This window comes from Melanotaenia boesemani, chromosome 12 (assembly GCF_017639745.1).
Source record: "Melanotaenia boesemani isolate fMelBoe1 chromosome 12, fMelBoe1.pri, whole genome shotgun sequence".
Taxonomy (NCBI): Eukaryota; Metazoa; Chordata; class Actinopteri; order Atheriniformes; family Melanotaeniidae; genus Melanotaenia; species Melanotaenia boesemani.
The window spans coordinates 694,047-713,057 of record NC_055693.1 but is presented as its reverse complement, the minus strand read 5'-3'; the positions used below and the strand labels follow the sequence as shown (position 1 = coordinate 713,057).

Below are 19,011 nucleotides of genomic sequence, written 5' to 3'. Positions count from 1 at the left end.
AGGATACCAGGCTGGACAGAGCCAACAAGCTGAATGTGGTCTACAGATTCAGCTCTGGATCCCCCCCCCAAGCTGCCTCCACACCCCCTCAGCTATCTGATCACACATTACCACGTCCACCTGGATCAGCGATTTCTGACAGACAGGCCTCAGTCGGGCCGGTTGGACTTCCTGTCAGGGTGCGGTCCTGTCCCTCCTCCTCTTCACCCCGTACACCTCTGTCTCTAAATACCAGAAAACATGGTACGGAACCAGGGACCAGGATCCAGGGGCCAGGGCCTAACTTACATGAGGGTAGAAGTCCATGAGGATCAGGAAGTCGGGGCGTCCGTCGGCTGCCATCTTCTCGCTGGAGGTCAGGAACCGGGCGATGTTGTCGTGGTGCTGGAGCAGCGGCAGCCCGTAGATGGAGCACTCGTTGGTGAAGTTCTGACGGTTGGCGGAGCTGAAAACTTTAACGGCTACGCGGCGCTCGCTCAGAGAGCCACGATACACCGAGCCGTAACGGCCTCGACCAATCAGCTGCCAGAGAGGAAGACAGAGGGCGGAGTTAACGGAGGTGTTCCTGTTCCTCTGTTTTAGTCTGATGTCACACATGATGTTTAAACTGGGACGATGTGATTGGTTCTGAACGCTGATTTAAAGGGACAGTACACACATTTATGCTGTCAGCACTTTGAGTACGAACATATGGAAAATTTAAAATATCAAAATACAAAATTATAAAAACAAACACACGAGCATGCGTGTGCGTGTGTGCGTGTGTGTGTGTGTGCGTGTACATGTGTGTGCGTGTGTGTGTGCGTGTGTGCGTGTGCATGCGTGTGCATGTGTGTGCATGTGTGTGCGTGCCTCCAGCAGCTTCAGGTTGTCCAGGTCAACTGCAGACTCGGTGTTTCCTCCCTCCATCACATCCACCGCAGACAGACGGTGTTTCTGGTTTCCTGGTTTAAAAAGATGCGACATTAACACGGAGTTTCACTAATCCTCGGAGAGACGATGGTGGAACCAGCCGGAACGTTGCCGCCTACAAGGCAGCAAGACATGAGTACCTGGTAGTACCTGGTAATACTTGGTAGTACCTGATAATACCTGGTAATACCTGGTAGTACCTGATAATACCTGGTAGTACCTGATAATACCTGGTAATACCAGGTAGTACCTGGTAGTACCTGGTAGTACCTGGTAATACTTGGTAGTACCTGATAATACCTGGTAATACCTGGTAGTACCTGATAATACCTGGTAGTACCTGATAATACCTGGTAATACCAGGTAGTACCTGGTAGTACCTGGTAGTACCTGGTAATACTTGGTAGTACCTGATAATACCTGGTAATACCTGATAGTACCTGATAGGACCTGGTAGTACCTGATAGTACCTGGTAGTACCTGATAGTACCTGGTAGTACCTGGTACCGCCCCAGGACGGAGGTTTGAGCTTCGTCCTGTTTGTGGGGCTGAACTGTCTCATCTCATCATGTCGGCCTGATCACTGAGCCGTGGTGGAACCGTGTGTGTGTTTACTTTTCCTCATGCGGTATCCCAGGAACAGAGCCATGATGAGGATGGCTGCTACGGCAACGGTGACCATGGCAACCAGCGCCGTCTCCTTCAGTGTCAGCTTGTGATCTGTGGAAAGATGACATCATGGATGACACAGCCGGTTCTCACAGAGAGACAACGAGCCCTGATAGAGCCAGAAGTTGTCAGATCCTCGTGGTTTACAGGTCATGTGATCAGAAAAATGATGATGTCACACAGTAATTTAACTTTTAGGTTGGAGGTAAACGCTTTCAGAGTGAAACCAATGATGAATGAGGGTCGTGTTTTACATTTTGAGCATTTCAGAAGAAAGATGGACTTCACCAGTCGGAGACACACTGGGTCTAAAACTGTGGAACAGTTTCAGAAAAATGTTCCTTTCCAGCCTTTTGTTGCTCCTGTTCCAACTTTTTCCAGACCTGTTGCTACATCAGATTCACTATCAGCTCATGTTTCCATCACATGGTGAAACGTCTCCGTTTTTATCTTCCATCTGAGATTCTGGTTTTATTTACATTTTACATCAAATCAGAAGAAGCTGCACAGATTAGATCTGTCTGTGGTGTGATTGGTTGTTGGCTCTGACCCGTCTCCTGCTCACCTGTCTGACTGCCGCCACGGTCGTCTCTCTGTATCTGCTTGAGGGCGGGGTCGCTGGCGGTGGGCGGAGCCTCGGTGTAGTTAGCGTTGCAGAGGTCGTGGCTGCAGCAGCAGAATCGGTAGTTAGCTTTCTGCATCTGAGACGGCGTCGCAGACACCAGGACGCAGTGGTCACCTCGACACTCCCGCTGGTTGCCAACGTACGTCCAGCAACCTGAACAGAATCGTTCCGGTCACTTCATATTCCCTGTAGTCATTTAGACAAAATCAGCTGATTTCTTTTTAAAGCTCTGCTCTCACCTGTCCTCAGGTATCAGTCACGCCATCTAACCAGTTAACTACTAACCAGTTAACTACTAACCAGTCTCGCTCTGTCCAACCAGTACATTCCTGTTTCTCCTTCTACACATTTAACTTCCTCTCCTCCTTCCCTGCATCTGGTTCAGGATCAATGAAAGGATGGACAAATGGATGGATGGATGGACGGACGGATGGATGGACGGATGGATGGACAAATGGATGGATGGATGGACGGACGGATGGATGGACGGATGGATGGAAGGACGGATGGATGGACGAATGGATGGACGAATGGATGGAAGGACGGATGGATGGATGGACGGATGGATGGACAAATGGATGGATGGACGGATGGATGGACGGACGGATGGATGGAAGGACGGATGGATGGACAAATGGATGGATGGATGGACGGATGGATGGATGGACGGATGGATGGAAGGACGGATGGACGAATGAATGGATGGAAGGACGGATGGATGGACAAATGGATGGATGGATGGATGGACGAATGGATGGAAGGACGGATGGATGGACGGACGAATGGATGGAAGGACGGATGGATGGATGGACGGATGGATGGACAAATGGATGGATGGACGGATGGATGGACGGACGGGTGGATGGAAGGACGGATGGATGGACAAATGGATGGATGGATGGACGGACGGACGGACGGACGAATGGATGGAAGGACGGATGGACGGATGGATGGATGGATGGATGGAAGGAAGGAAGGATGGATGGATGGAAGGACGGATGGATGGACAAATGGATGGATGGATGGACGGACGGACGGACGGACGAATGGATGGAAGGACGGATGGACGGATGGATGGATGGATGGATGGAAGGAAGGAAGGATGGATGGATGGATGGATGGATGGACAGATGGACGGATAGATGGATGGATGGACAGGTGGATGGATGGACAGGTGGATGGATGGACGGATGGATGGATGGACGGATGGATGGATGGAAGGATGGATGGATGGATGGACGGAATGATGGACGGATGGATGGATGGGTGGATGGATGGATGGATGGATGGAAGGATGGATGGATGGATGGATGGACGGATGGATGGATGGGTGGATGGATGGATGGATGGATGGATGGATGGATGGATGGACAGGTGGATGGATGGATGGATGGACGGATGGATGGATGGATGGATGGATGGATGGAACGATGGACGGATGGATGGATGGATGGATGGATGGATGGATGGATGGACAGGTGGATGGATGGACGGATGGATGGATGGATGGATGGAAGGATGGATGGATGGATGGATGGCCGGATGGATGGATGGATGGGTGGATGGCTGGACGGATGGATGGATGGAAGGATGGATGGATGGATGGATGGATGGATGGATGTACGGAACGATGGACAAATTGGATAGATGGATGGATGGATGGATGGATGGACGGAACGATGGATGGATGGATGGATGGATGGGTGGATGGATGGATGGATGGATGGATGGATGGATGGACGGATGGAAGGATGGATGGACGGATGGAAGGATGGATGGATGGACGATGGATGGATGGATGGATGGACGGAACGATGGATGGATGGATGGATGATGGGTGGATGGATGGATGGATGGATGGATGGATGGATGGATGGATGGAAGGATGGATGGATGGACGGATGGATGCTGTCTTCTGACACTGTGATGACAGCGTCTCCACCTGCTGCCACTATTCTGTCTTTCTGACACCAGTAACGTCCACGCCGTGTCCACCAGTTAGACATTTTTACCTTTTCCAACGTGCTCCATCAGGATCTCTGTCTCACACCCTGAAAAATTCCTCTTCTTCCCTCTTTTTCCCTCCCGAGCCATCATGGAAATGACGTGATGAACATGTGTTACAGGCGTCCACCTGAACATTTATAGCCACCATGTGGGCGGGGCAAGGCGTCCCTCACCTGCGCCGCTTTAGAGTTGGTTCTGGTTTATAAATGGAAACAGGTGGAGGACATGCATATGCACGCTTCGATAAATCTGACAGTAGAAGTGCAGGATTTCCTTTTTGCGCCGCAGACGCCGCCTGTAGTTTGTTTCGCTACGCTCAGTTTGATAAACTGGACTGGTCAGGAACAGGAAGTCATCTCACCTTGATTTAACAGCTGCATCTCCCCATCCGCTCTTTTCTCCCATAATCCATAGCAGCGGGAGCCCCGGTTACAGCGAATTGTGCCGTTTTCCTGCACCACTCCTCGCTGCTCATTGGTGGGAGCAGGCTCCGCCCCTTGCAGGCTGCTGGTGAAGGCACACAGTCTCTCGTCTCCATCGTCAGACTGCAGACCTGCAGACAGAAAGAAAGCAGCTCAGACATGAAGGATGTCCTGCAGGGACCTACATGACCGGCCCCAAACTTACAACTGATAACCAGAAAAGTCTGGTATCTATGTAAGATATAAATAAAACCAGAATCTCCTCCAGCCATCTTTTACCCGGTAGAAGATAAAAACATGTCAGAGGATGAAACGATGACGTTTCACCATGAGATGAAAATATGAGCTGATAGTCAATCTGATGGAACAGGAGCAACAAAAGCCTGAAAAAGTACCTGGTACAAACCAGAAACACCTGGAGGAGCATTGGACAACTAACCAGGTTACCTGGTAACAGGTCAGTAACATGACTGGTATAAAAGGAGCATTTCAGAGAGGCAGAGTCTCTCAGATGGAAAGATGGACAGAGGTTCACCAATCTGAGACAAACTGGATCTAAAACTGGAACAATTTCAGAAAAATGTTCCCCACACTCTGAAGATCCTCCATCTACAGTTAGGATATCATCAGAAGATTCAGAGAATCAGGAGGAATCTCTGTGCGCGGGGGCTAAAGGTGACAGGTAAAACAAGTCTGAGTTAACGATTCTTTTTTTTCATGCAGATAAAACTGAATATTAATTCAGTTTATGCTACAAACAACCAGTTAATAAGAAAGTTTGTTTCCAGTCTCTGTCCTTTCAGCTGGATAAAACCAAAACGCTGAAACGAAGGCTCAGCAGGGACGGGAAGCCTCGGGCTGTCGGGTGCCTTTAAACTCCAACACCATTAATCCGATGATTCAGCAGCTCGTCTCCCAGGACGCCTCGACTTTCTCTGAGCCTGGCCGAGAAGTAACCAGCTGACGTTCCTCATCATCTGGAAAACTTTTTACACGACTGAGAGAAACTCACAGTGAAGTCTGGCACCAGAATCAGGCAGAAGAAAGAAAAGATGAAAAGTTCCTCTCACAGAAACCAAAAACCCACGGTTCCACGTTCATTACGTTCATTCTTCTCCACCTGCTGCCACGGTCGGAGAGAAGAGAGATCCACCTGGTTCCTGCAGAGATCCACCTGGTTCCTGCAGAGATCCACCTGGATCCTGGTACCTACAGAAATCCACCTAGTTCCTGCAGAGATCCACCTGGATCCTGGTACCTACAGAAATCCACCTAGTTCCTGCAGAGATCCACCTGGATCCTGCTGAGATCCACCTGGTTCCTGCAGAGATCCATCTGGATCATTCTGAGATCTACCTGGATTCTACAGAGATCCACCTGGTTCCTGGTACCTACAGAAATCCACCTGTTTCCTACAGAGATCCACCTGGTTCCTGGTTCCCACAGAGATCCACCTGGTTCCTGCAGAGATCCATCTGGTTCCTGCTGAGATCCACCTGGATCCTGCTGAGATCCACCTGGTTCCTGCAGAGATCCACCTGGATCCTGCTGAGATCCATCTGGTTCCTGCAGAGATCCATCTGGATCATTCTGAGATCTACCTGGATTCTACAGAGATCCACCTGGTTCCTGGTACCTACAGAAATCCACCTGTTTCCTACAGAGATCCACCTAGTTCCTACAGAGATCCACCTGGTTCCTGCAGAGAACCACCTGGTTCCTTGTTTCTACAGAGATCCACCTGGTTCCTGCAGAGATCCACTTGGTTCCTGCATCATGCAGAGATCCATCTGGTTACTAAATCCCACAGAGATCCACCTGGTTCCTACAGAGAACCACCTGGTTTCTTGTTTCTACAGAGATCCACCTGGTTCCTGGTTCCTAGAGAGATCCACCAGGTTCCTGGAGCCCACTGAGATCCACCTGGTAACTGCAGAGATCCACCTGGTTACTGGTTCCTGCAGAGATCCACCTTGTTCCTACAGAGATCCACCAGGTTCTTACAGAGATTCACCTGGTTCCTGCAGAGATCCACCAGGTTCTTACAGAGATCCACCTGGTTCCTGCAGAGAGCCACTTGGTTCCTGTTATCTACTGAGAACCACTTGGTTTTCTGGATCATACAGAGATCCACTTGGTTCCTGGATCCTGCAGAGATCCACCTTGTTACTGGATCCTACAGAAACCCACCTGGTTAGTGGATCCCACTGAGATCCACTTGGTTCTTGCTTTCTACAGACATCCACCTGGTTCCTGGATGCCACAGAGATCCACCTGGTTCCTGCAGAGATCCACCTGGTTCCTGCAGAGATCCACCTGGTTCCTGCAGAGATCTTGGTTTTCCTTTAAGTTCTTCAAATCAAACATTCAACTACTAAAACTGGGTTAAAGAGAATCTTGGAGGGACTGAGGAGAACCACCTGAAAAGAACCATCTAAGCAGACCCACTGGAGACCCACCGGAGGAGGACCAGCATGTAGACACAGGAAGACCAGCTCTGACCTGACGATCCTTTTCAGTCCAAACTTTCTGAGCCGTCGCTGAGTTAAATATTTATCGGAACTCACCTTCCGCCTTCGGGCTTCATTTGGACCATGAAGACTCGGCTGGAGGAATTTCAGCTGATCAGAGACAACAGCCACAGAAGAGCAGCGTGTGCACGTGGCTGAGCGCACGTGAGTGTGTGTCGGCGTCATCTGTCAGGAAACTGTCCCACCCTGGACCTTCGGAGCCAGCACAGGAAGTCATAATGAGAGGGTGGCGAGTCCGAGTCTCTTATCACTGAGGCAACACAAAGACGTCCAGACGAACCGGCGACAGGAAGTGTGTGTGTGTGTGTGTGTGTGTTCGGGTGTTTATTTGGAAGTCAGGATGTGTGTGCGTCACATTAAGTTCACCAGGAATGTGGATCTGGAAACAGAAGCTGAACTTCATCACGTCCACATTGTCCCCGCTGTCCCCACCGTCTTCACCGTCCCCACCGTCTTTACTGTCCCCACCGTCTTCACCATCCTCATCATCTTCACCGTCCCCACCGTCTTCACCGTCCTCACCGTCTTCACCGTTCTCACCATCTTCACCGTCCCCAACGTCTTTACTGTCCCCACCGTCTTTACAGTCTTTACTGTCCCCACTGTCTTCACCATCCCCACCGTCTTTACTGTCCCCACCGTCTTTACCATCTTTACTGTCCCCACCGTCTTCACCGTCCTCACCGTCTTCACCGTCCTCATCATCTTCACCGTCCCCACCGGTGACGGTCCTAATGGAAGTATTCCTTCCTGGTTCTGGTTCTGATAGAGGTTCTGGTTCTGTTTGTGAAAGGACGGCTACAGAGCCACTTGTGGACTGAAATAAACTCTACAGTCTGAGGACCCCAACAGAACCACATCCTCTGCGGACGAGCTTTGATCTGGACCTGTGGATCCGTCTACTTCCTGGTGCTATCAGGTCTGTATGTGACTCTGGGTGGAGGTTGATGATCAACATACTGACCTCTGACAGCAGGAAGCAGCAGGAGACCTAGAAACACCGTCAGAGCTGAAGAAGACATGTTGGATCAGACGTCACAGAATCACCAGCTGGTCTCACTGGGTCCAACCATCCTGCAGGAAACCCGACATCTCACCCTGAAACACAAAAACCAGATCATCATCAGAGACACTGAAGATGGAAAACACGCAGGTAGACCTGCATCCGTCCTCCTTTCAGACCAGAAGGTCCTCAAAGAAAATCTGAGCATCCGTTTTTAATCCATCAAGGCCAGCAGATCTCTCCAAGATCAGTGTCTCAGGGACGGTAGACTCTGTGGAGCACCAATCAGAGAGCTTAGATTGACAGTAACGTCCAATCAGGAGCAGCCAAAGATCAAACAATGGAATAAAGCCAAGAAGACGTTTCTGATGCACGGTGGCGCCACAAAGCAGCTGCTACAGACTGGTTTATACTGGGATTAAAGCTGCTACAGACTGGTTTATACTGGGATTAAAGCTGCTACAGACTGGTTTATACTGGGATTAAAAGCTGCTACAGACTGGTTTATACTGGGATTAAAGCTGCTACAGACTGGTTTATACTGGGATTAAAAGCTGCTACAGACTGGTTTATACTGGGATTAAAAACTGTTACAGACTGGTTTATACTGGGATTAAAAGGTGCTACAGACTGGTTTATACTGGGATTAAAAGCTGCTACAGACTGGTTTATACTGGGATTAAAAGCTGCTACAGACTGGTTTATACTGGGATTAAAGCTGCTACAGACTGGTTTATACTGGGATTAAAAGCTGCTACAGACTGGTTTATACTGGGATTAAAAACTGTTACAGACTGGTTTATACTGGGATTAAAAGGTGCTACAGACTGGTTTATACTGGGATTAAAAGCTGCTACAGACTGGTTTATACTGGGATTAAAAGCTGTTACAGACTGGTTTATACTGGGATTAAAAGCTGCTACAGACTGGTTTATACTGGGATTAAAAGCTGCTACAGGCTGGTTTATACTGGGATTAAAAGCCGCTACAGGCTGGTTTATACTGGGATTAAAAGCTGTTACACACTGGTTTATACTGGGATTAAAAGCTGTTACAGACTGGTTTATACTGGGATTAAAAGCCACTACAGACTGGTTTATATTGGGATTAAAAACTGCTACAGACTGGTTTATACTGGGATTAAAAGCTGCTACAGACTGGTTTATACTGGGATTAAAAGCTGCTACAGACTGGTTTATACTGGGATTAAAAGCTGCTACAGACTGGTTTATACTGGGATTAAAAGCTGTTACAGACTGGTTTATACTGGGATTAAAAGCTGCTACAGACTGGTTTATACTGGGATTAAAAGATGCTACAGACTGGTTTATACTGGGATTAAAAGCTGCTACAGACTGGTTTATACTGGGATTAAAAGCCGTTACAGACTAGTTCATACTGGGATTAAAAGCTCCTACAGACTGGTTTATACTGGGATTAAAAGCTACTACAGACTGGTTTATACTGGGATTAAAAGCTGCTACAGACTGGTTTATACTGGGATTAAAAGCTGCTACAGACTAGTTTATACTGGGATTAAAAGCTGCTACAGACTGGTTTATACTGGGATTAAAAGCTGTTACAGACTGGTTTATACTGGGATTAAAAGCTGCTACAGACTGGTTTATACTGGGATTAAAAGCTGCTACAGACTGGTTTAAACTGGGATTAAAAGCTGCTACAGACTGGTTTATACTGGGATTAAAAGCTGCTACAGACTGGTTTATACTGGGATTAAAAGCTGCTACAGACTGGTTTATACTGGGATTAAAAGCTGCTACAGACTGGTTTATACTGGGATTAAAAGCTGCTACAGACTGGTTTATACTGGGATTAAAAGCCGTTACGGACTGGTTTATACTGGGATTAAAAGCTACTACAGACTGGTTTATACTGGGATTAAAAGCTGTTACAGACTGGTTTATACTGGGAATAAAAGCTGTTACAGACTGATTTATATTGGGATTAAAAGCTGTTACAGACTGGTTTATAGTGGGATTGAAAGCTGTTACAGACTGGTTTATACTGGGATTAAAAGCTGTTACAGACTGGTTTATACTGGGATTAAAAGCTGCTACAGACTGGTTTATACTGGCATTAAAAGCTGCTACAGACTGGTTTATACTGGGATTAAAAGCTGCTACAGACTTGTTTATACTGGGATTAAAAGCTGCTACAGACTGGTTTATACTGGAATTAAAGGCTGTTACAGACTGGTTTATACTGGGATTAAAAGCTGCTACAGACTGGTTTATACTGGGATTAAAAACTGCTACAGACTGGTTTATACTGGGATTAAAAGCTGCTACAGACTGGTTTATACTGGGATTAAAAGCAGCTACAGACTGGTTCATACTGGGATTAAAAGCTGTTACAGACTGGTTTATACTGGGATTAAAAGCTGTTACAGACTGGTTTATACTAGGATTAAAAGCTGCTACAGACTGGTTTATACTGGGATTAAAAGCTGCTACAGACTGGTTTATACTGGGATTAAAAGCTGTTACAGACTGGTTTATACTGGGATTAAAAGCTGTTACAGACTGGTTTATACTGGGATTAAAAGCCGCTACAGGCTGGTTTATACTGGGAATAAAAGCTGTTACAGACTGGTTTATACTGGGATTAAAAGCTACTACAGACTGGTTTATACTGGGATTAAAAGCTGTTACAGACTGGTTTATACTGGGATTAAAAGCTGCTACAGACTGGTTTATACTGGGATTAAAAGCCGCTACAGGCTGGTTTATACTGGGATTAAAAGCTGTTACACACTGGTTTATACTGGGATTAAAAGCTGTTACAGACTGGTTTATACTGGGATTAAAAGCCACTACAGACTGGTTTATATTGGGATTAAAAGCTGCTACAGACTGGTTTATACTGGGATTAAAAGCTGTTACAGACTGGTTTATACTGGGATTAAAAGCTGCTACAGACTGGTTTATACTGGGATTAAAAGCTGCTACAGACTGGTTTATACTGGGATTAAAAGCTGTTACAGACTGGTTTATACTGGGATTAAAAGCTGCTACAGACTGGTTTATACTGGGATTAAAAGATGCTACAGACTGGTTTATACTGGGATTAAAAGCTGCTACAGACTGGTTTATACTGGGATTAAAAGCCGTTACAGACTAGTTCATACTGGGATTAAAAGCTCCTACAGACTGGTTTATACTGGGATTAAAAGCTACTACAGACTGGGTTTATACTGGGATTAAAAGCTGCTACAGACTGGTTTATACTGGGATTAAAAGCTGCTACAGACTGGTTTATACTGGGATTAAAAGCTGCTACAGACTGGTTTATACTGGGATTAAAAGCTGTTACAGACTGGTTTATACTGGGATTAAAAGCTGCTACAGACTGGTTTATACTGGGATTAAAAGCTGCTACAGACTGGTTTATACTGATATTAAAAGCTGCTACAGACTGGTTTATACTGGGATTAAAAGCTGCTACAGACTGGTTCATACTGGGATTAAAAGCTGTTACAGACTGGTTTATACTGGGATTAAAAGCTGCTACAGACTGGTTTATACTGGGATTAAAAGCTGCTACAGACTGGTTTATACTGGGATTAAAAGCTGCTACAGACTGGTTTATACTGGGATTAAAAGCTGTTACAGACTGGTTTATACTGGGATTAAAAGCTGCTACAGACTGGTTTATACTGGGATTAAAAGCTGCTACAGACTGGTTTAAACTGGGATTAAAAGCTGCTACAGACTGGTTTATACTGGGATTAAAAGCTGCTACAGACTGGTTTATACTGGGATTAAAAGCTGCTACAGACTGGTTTATACTGGGATTAAAAGCTGCTACAGACTGGTTTATACTGGGATTAAAAGCTGCTACAGACTGGTTTATACTGGGATTAAAAGCTGCTACAGACTGGTTTATACTGGGATTAAAAGCCGTTACGGACTGGTTTATACTGGGATTAAAAGCTACTACAGACTGGTTTATACTGGGATTAAAAGCTGCTACGGACTGGTTTATACTGGGATTAAAAGCTGCTACAGACTGGTTTATACTGGGAATAAAAGCTGTTACAGACTGGTTTATACTGGGAATAAAAGCTGTTACAGACTGATTTATATTGGGATTAAAAGCTGTTACAGACTGGTTTATAGTGGGATTGAAAGCTGTTACAGACTGGTTTGCACTGGGATTAAAAGCTGCTACAGACTTGTTTATACTGGGATTAAAAGCTGCTACAGACTGGTTTATACTGGGATTAAAAGCTGTTACAGACTGGTTTATACTGGGATTAAAAGCTGCCACAGACTGGTTTATACTGGGATTAAAAGCTGTTACAGACTGGTTTATATTGGGATTAAAAGCTGTTACAGACTGGTTTATACTGGGATTAAAAGCTGCTACAGACTGGTTTATACTGGGATTAAAAGCTACTACAGACTGGTTTATACTGGGATTAAAAGCTGCTACAGACTGGTTTATACTGGGATTAAAAGCTGCTACAGAGTGGTTTATACTGGGATTAAAAGCTGCTACAGACTGGTTTATACTGGGATTAAAAGCTGTTACAGACTGGTTTATACTGGGATTAAAAGCTGCTACAGACTGGTTTATACTGGGATTAAAAGCTGCTACAGACTGGTTTATACTGGGATTAAAAGCTGCTACAGACTGGTTTATACTGGGATTAAAAGCTGCTACAGACTGGTTTATACTGGGATTAAAAGCTGCTACAGACTGGTTTATACTGGGATTAAAAGCTGTTACAGACTGGTTTATACTGGGATTAAAAGCTGCTACAGACTGGTTCATACTGGGATTAAAAGCTGCTACAGACTGGTTTATACTGGGATTAAAAGCTGCTACAGACTGGTTTATACTGGGATTAAAAGCTGTTACAGACTGGTTTATACTGGGATTAAAAGCTGCTACAGACTGGTTTATACTGGGATTAAAAGCTGCTACAGACTGGTTTAAACTGGGATTAAAAGCTGCTACAGACTGGTTTATACTGGGATTAAAAGCTGCTACAGACTGGTTTATACTGGGATTAAAAGCTGCTACAGACTGGTTTATACTGGGATTAAAAGCTGCTACAGACTGGTTTATACTGGGATTAAAAGCTGCTACAGACTGGTTTATACTGGGATTAAAAGCCGTTACGGACTGGTTTATACTGGGATTAAAAGCTACTACAGACTGGTTTATACTGGGATTAAAAGCTGCTACGGACTGGTTTATACTGGGATTAAAAGCCGTTACGGACTGGTTTATACTGGGATTAAAAGCTACTACAGACTGGTTTATACTGGGATTAAAAGCCGTTACGGACTGGTTTATACTGGGATTAAAAGCTACTACAGACTGGTTTATACTGGGATTAAAAGCTACTACAGACTTGTTTATACTGGGATTAAAAGCTGCTACAGACTGGTTTATACTGGGATTAAAAGCTGCTACAGACTGGTTTATACTGGGAATAAAAGCTGTTACAGACTGGTTTATACTGGGAATAAAAGCTGTTACAGACTGATTTATATTGGGATTAAAAGCTGTTACAGACTGGTTTATACTGGGATTAAAAGCTGTTACAAACTGGTTTATATTGGGATTAAAAGCTGTTACAGACTGGTTTATACTGGGATTAAAAGCTGCTACAGACTGGTTTATACTGGGATTAAAAGCTGCTACAGACTTGTTTATACTGGGATTAAAAGCTGCTACAGACTGGTTTATACTGGAATTAAAAGCTGTTACAGACTGGTTTATACTGGGATTAAAAGCTGCTACAGACTTGTTTATACTGGGATTAAAAGCTGCTACAGACTGGTTTATACTGGGATTAAAAGCTGCTACAGACTGGTTTATATTAAAATAAATAGAAATGGTAAATTATGGCTTTTTAAGGGTTAATGTCTCAAAATATACTAAAGACTTAATCTTCAATGTTTTTATACTAGTTCTTATCAGAGGACGTTTTTGTCTCTAAGGACCAGAAATGGAAGTAAATTAAAAATCCTACATTGCAAATATTAAATGGCAAAAAGACAAACAATGAATCAAAATTAATGTTTTTAGTAAATTTTAGTAGTAGTAGTAATCCATTTAGTAGTAATTTTTAGTAAAGCCTGTGTTTAAAAAAAGCAGCTTCCTGAGGTGTTTTTAATTATGTAAAAACAGTCCGGAATTTAAAGGGTTAAAATCATTAGAACAGCTTCATATTTAACAAGGAAAAAATCTCATTCTTTAAATTTCAGAGCAGCTTTGTGTCCACGGAGGACCTGAAGGGTGGTCCAGAAACAGGAGGGAGGCCGCTCGTTGGTTTTACATTAGCTACAGTCTGGACCAGATCCCTGACAAGGACCAGATCCCTGACAAGGACCAGATCCCTGACAAGGTCCAGATCCCTGACAAGGACCAGATCCCTGACAAGGACCGGATCCCTGACAAGGACCATATCCCTGACACAGTCCAGTTCCCTGACAAGGTCCGGATCCCTGACACAGTCCAGATCCCTGACAAGGTCCGGATCCCTGACACAGTCCAGATCCCTGACAAGGTCCGGTTCCCTGACAAGGACCGGATCCCTGACACAGTCCAGATCCCTGACAAGGTCCGGTTCCCTGACAAGGACCGGATCCCTGACACAGTCCAGATCCCTGACAAGGTCCGGATCCCGTGTATAAGAGTCCACCAGATCATTGATCGGATATTTAAAGTGAGTCCTGATCAGATCAATAGATTCAGTTCTGGTTCTGATCAACGTGGCTAAGCAGGAAAGTTCATCTCAGCTGAAGTTTTTAGATTTTTAAGTCGGATCTGAATCCGGTTCTGATCCTTGATCAATCTGACCTGAAATTCTGATCCAATAAGCCCGAGGAATCATGAAATCATTGATCAGGAATCTGAACCAGATCAAACAAGATTTCTTTTAACCTGCTGACGCACACGCGCACACTTGTGCGTCCTGTGAGCGCGTGCTCCAGTTTCCTCAAGCTTCAGGGCGGATGAAGGGAGTGGCACGCGCTAGACACGCTCACGCGCCACACGCACACACTCACCGGTCGGGCGGGCAGAAACGGTTCCTACCGGTGATGATGAAGATGAGGAAGGTGAGGAAAACGTCGTTCTCTGCTTCTGTACTGATCCCGGCTCGGCCCGGTCTGGACTCTGGTCCTCAGTGTAGATCCGGATCCAGGAGAAGAATCCACAGAGACTGCAGAGATGCGGCTGCGTACCGTTTCTCTGCTTGGGAGGGCACTTCCGGTAAGTCACTGTCAGAATAAAAGCCTCTGCACGTCTAACCACGTGGTTGCATCATCAAGTTAGACTGCGTCATGACGTCAGGCTGCGGCTGGTGGGCAGCGTCTGATGTGGCACGTTTAAAGGTCACGTTTAAAAAGAACAAAAACAAAGAGGAGACAAGAAAAAAAATCAAACAAGGTGAAAAATAACAAAGAAGAAAATGATCAGTTAAAGTTTAAAATAATAATAACAATAACGAAGAAGAAGAAGAAGAAATATAAATGTGGGCAAATGAAGTAAAGTTTTTTAAAGAACATGTGTGATGATTGTAAATATCGGACACTGGACGATATTGATGTACAAATCAATAAATGAATAAATTAGTAATAAATACACTAACAGAAGTTTTTAGCTCACATTACAGAAATAATCCGGTACTCAGTTTAGACAAAAAAAAAAAAAAAAAAAAAAGACTCTTGATGCATTATAAACATCTGCTTGTGTACATTTGACATCCGCTATAAACAACACAATCCTGCAAACAAACATGTCCTCCTGGAACCTCTGGGGACACTTTGGCTGTGTCTGAACCAAGCGGCAACCTCCGGCGGTAAAATGTGAAGCCTGTGTAGAAGTGCAAAAATCTGCAGTTCCCCCCTCGTCCACTAGGGGCTCCAAAACAGAGTTAATCCCCATAGACTCCCATGTTAAAAAGACCAACTTCACAGCAGAAATAAACATGTTTAAAGCCTGGTACAAAAATCCATTTTAGGATTAAAAGGTCAAGTTTACCTTCATGACAACTGTGAGGGGGGTGAATTTCTTTCTAACTCATCCGTTTGGATGTTATTTAATCTTTCAATTCGGCATAATTAGGGGCGTGTCCTTTTGATTGACAGGTATCCAATATCCGTGGAAAGAAGAGAGAGTGCAGCACAACCGAGGTTTTTAGCCGGCTAACAGCACGCCTTAGCTTTAGCCCGCCTACCTTCGTTAGCTGGTTAGCTACCGTTAGCTCCGGGTTAGCTTGGTTAGCTCTTAGCTACAGGCAGCTCGGAGTTTGATCGGTGTCAATCATCCACCCCCACCTTCACAGCCCCCTTCTCAGCTCCACCTCTTTGCCCATTTTTTTTATTTCCCGGGACTAACGACACGTGTGACGCTACCAAGATGGTGACGGTGGGAACGCCCAATGAGCTTCAATTCAGCTCTTCAGAAACCTATGGAGGCTCCGCCCATCTTTTATATACAGTCGATGAGAAATCTGGATTATTTTGCTTTAAACAACTGGGGTATATGTGAACCGGATTACATGATCCGCCATCCTGAAAAATGGGATTCCTAAATCCGAATAGCTTTTATCCGGATTAAATATTTGAACAACCGGTACATTGGGTTCCTCTGCTCTTCTAAGCTTCGCTAGCTTACTACCTTGCACTCTTAACAGCTTACTCACTTCAAATTAGCAAAGCTCCCAGTTCAGACCCTTTTTTTAGGTTTGACTTTGTTCCAGAATGTGTGGATCAGATTGCTGATGCCTGCTGAAAACACTGTAGATTTAAGATGAGAATTATTCATTTTCCATATCAAAGCTTTACGAGAAGGTGAAGAAGATAGAGATTGCTTTGTGATCAGTCAGAGGACAAGTAATAAAGCTAACAGAAATATTGAGACTAAGGAGATGTAGAGCAAAGGCAATAATCGATTCTGGATTTATGGGAACAGTCTCTGTTAGATGAAGCGAAAAGTCCAGCAGAAACTTTCTGATCTCGCCAAACATCCACCAGATCAAATTTAGCCATGAAAGTATTAAAGGCTGAATAATTAGGATTTTTTCTGTAAAAAGTATTTAAAATGTTCTCATTTTCTGTGAGGGATAACAGGAAGCTTCCCTATAAACAATCTGTCTCCTACATCAACAACGTCTTTGTCAAGTTTTTCTCCTTCAAAATAAGAGTTCCGTGCTGGAATAACTTGGATGCACCGTGTTGTTCTTTCCTACTTCCTGGTTCCTTAACCAATCATATGCGACTCCCCACGGCTGCCAAACAACAACAAGGCAGCGTTTGGTGTTTTATGTGGGTAAAAGAGCAGCAGCCTGCAGGTAAGGAAGCTGGTAAAAGAAGCGACCAGAAACAGTTTCAGAAAAACCTAAAAAAACTCGGCATCCTGCTAAAAAAGCAAACGACCAAAAACGGAAAAAAACTAGAAAGGTGGAGAATCTTTAGAAAGGTGGAGAATCTTTAGAAAGGTGGAGAAGTCTGAGCTGGAAAAGTTTCTTCTCCACAGGTAAACACCAGAATTTTGCTTAAATTAACCGAAAAGTTTGTCTTGATTTACAAAGATTTTAGTCTAATTTATTTCTCATTAAATGAATTTGTGTGACTGTTTGGACGTATTAGTGAGAAAAACGCTGTCTGTGTTTTTCACTTTTCACTGCAGTTCTGATTTGAAACACTCGGTGTCAGTGCCACTTAGTTCACCTGTAAGAGATCGATAGGGGGTTTGATAAAGGAAGACTGCTGGGTGGCCTTCTATCAATCCTCTTATCAACAGCAATTTAGTATGTTTGTGTCCAGTAGAGAACTTTTGGCTCTAAGGCATCAGAGCTAGCATTATAACCCAGAAGTTAGCATCGTCTTTAAGAGAAATGCTCCTGAAAAAAAACTGTTTTGGCAAACAAGAACAAGGCTCCTTTTAATGATATTTCGGAGCCTCCTTACATTAACCGAGAGTAAAGATGACATAGAACACAGGAAGACTCGAATAAGAAGGAAAACAAAAACAGCACAACTGTAAAAGATTACAAACTCTAGGTTAGCGAAGATGATAGTAGAGATCAGTCAAATGTAAACAGAGTTCTACTGACAGCAGCATTCATAACGAAGAGAAGGTGGACACGCTCAGTCTTAGGAAGTGAAAACGGACGGAGACGAACACCACCAGGCGACGCTGAGCGGGTTGCTGATACTCGAAGGGTTTAAACGTCATTAACTGTAATTCGCTTGTCATTAATGACGATAAAAGCACCTTGAAAGCCGCCTTTTCCCTCCTTTCTGACACCATCCACCAGAGGCCAGTTAATTCTTCGTTCTTTGACACTGGGTGAGGTCCTCGACTCTCGGCTGTCCTGTACCAGGGAAGCTGGCAGGAACAAGCAAGGAGTTGCTGGATATGGTAGGTCCCTCTCTCCCACCCCGTTCTACGCCCCTGCTAATCATTTTCAAGGGTTGGTCTGAAAAAGTTTGACCAGCTAGTGAAAAGTCCACGGAGAACAGTGTTTTAGAAGAATGACGATGTTATTTGATTAAAAATGTTAGCATTTAGAGAGATTATTTAATGTTTTTTTTTTATTTTATTTTTTTTTAACTTGTCCTGTCCAGCATCATAGCAGCAAAATTATAATCTGGTTTCTGTATCGTGCTGAACAAATTTGCTCTGCCAAGGGGAGGCCTATGGGTAAGGCTCCTCTTGATAATCTGATTCATTTATTAATTTATTTACTTTGAATCACGGAATCTATGTAATCTTGCTGGACCTGACCGGAGGGGACAGAAAAAGATGGAAAACAGCAAAAAGAGCAAAAGGGAAAGAAGAAAGGAGACAAAAAGA

At 44.6% G+C, this 19,011-nt stretch overlaps 1 protein-coding gene across 5 annotated transcripts in view; it reads right to left on the bottom strand.

Annotated features, from left to right (window-relative positions):
* Positions 1-15,545, bottom strand: part of LOC121650711 (bone morphogenetic protein receptor type-2-like) — a 47,378-nt gene extending 31,833 nt beyond the window's left edge. For 3 of the 5 annotated variants that reach the window (XR_006012320.1, XM_042002382.1, XM_042002384.1), the window contains exons 1-7: positions 15,244-15,545; positions 8,131-8,264; positions 4,575-4,766; positions 2,147-2,359; positions 1,528-1,632; positions 853-944; positions 289-522 (exon numbers count right to left, since the gene is read on the bottom strand). Coding sequence is in view for 4 of the 5 variants with exons in the window: in XM_042002382.1 (XP_041858316.1) it covers positions 289-522; positions 853-944; positions 1,528-1,632; positions 2,147-2,359; positions 4,575-4,766; positions 8,131-8,188 (894 nt within the window). In the remaining variant the exon portion in view is untranslated. Of the gene's footprint in view, positions 1-288; positions 523-852; positions 945-1,412; positions 1,486-1,527; positions 1,633-2,146; positions 2,360-4,574; positions 4,767-8,130; positions 8,265-15,215 lie in introns of those variants that run through there. The other 2 variants (XM_042002383.1, XM_042002385.1) reach the window with 2 other exon arrangements.
* Between the last annotated feature and the right edge of the window lie 3,466 nt (positions 15,546-19,011).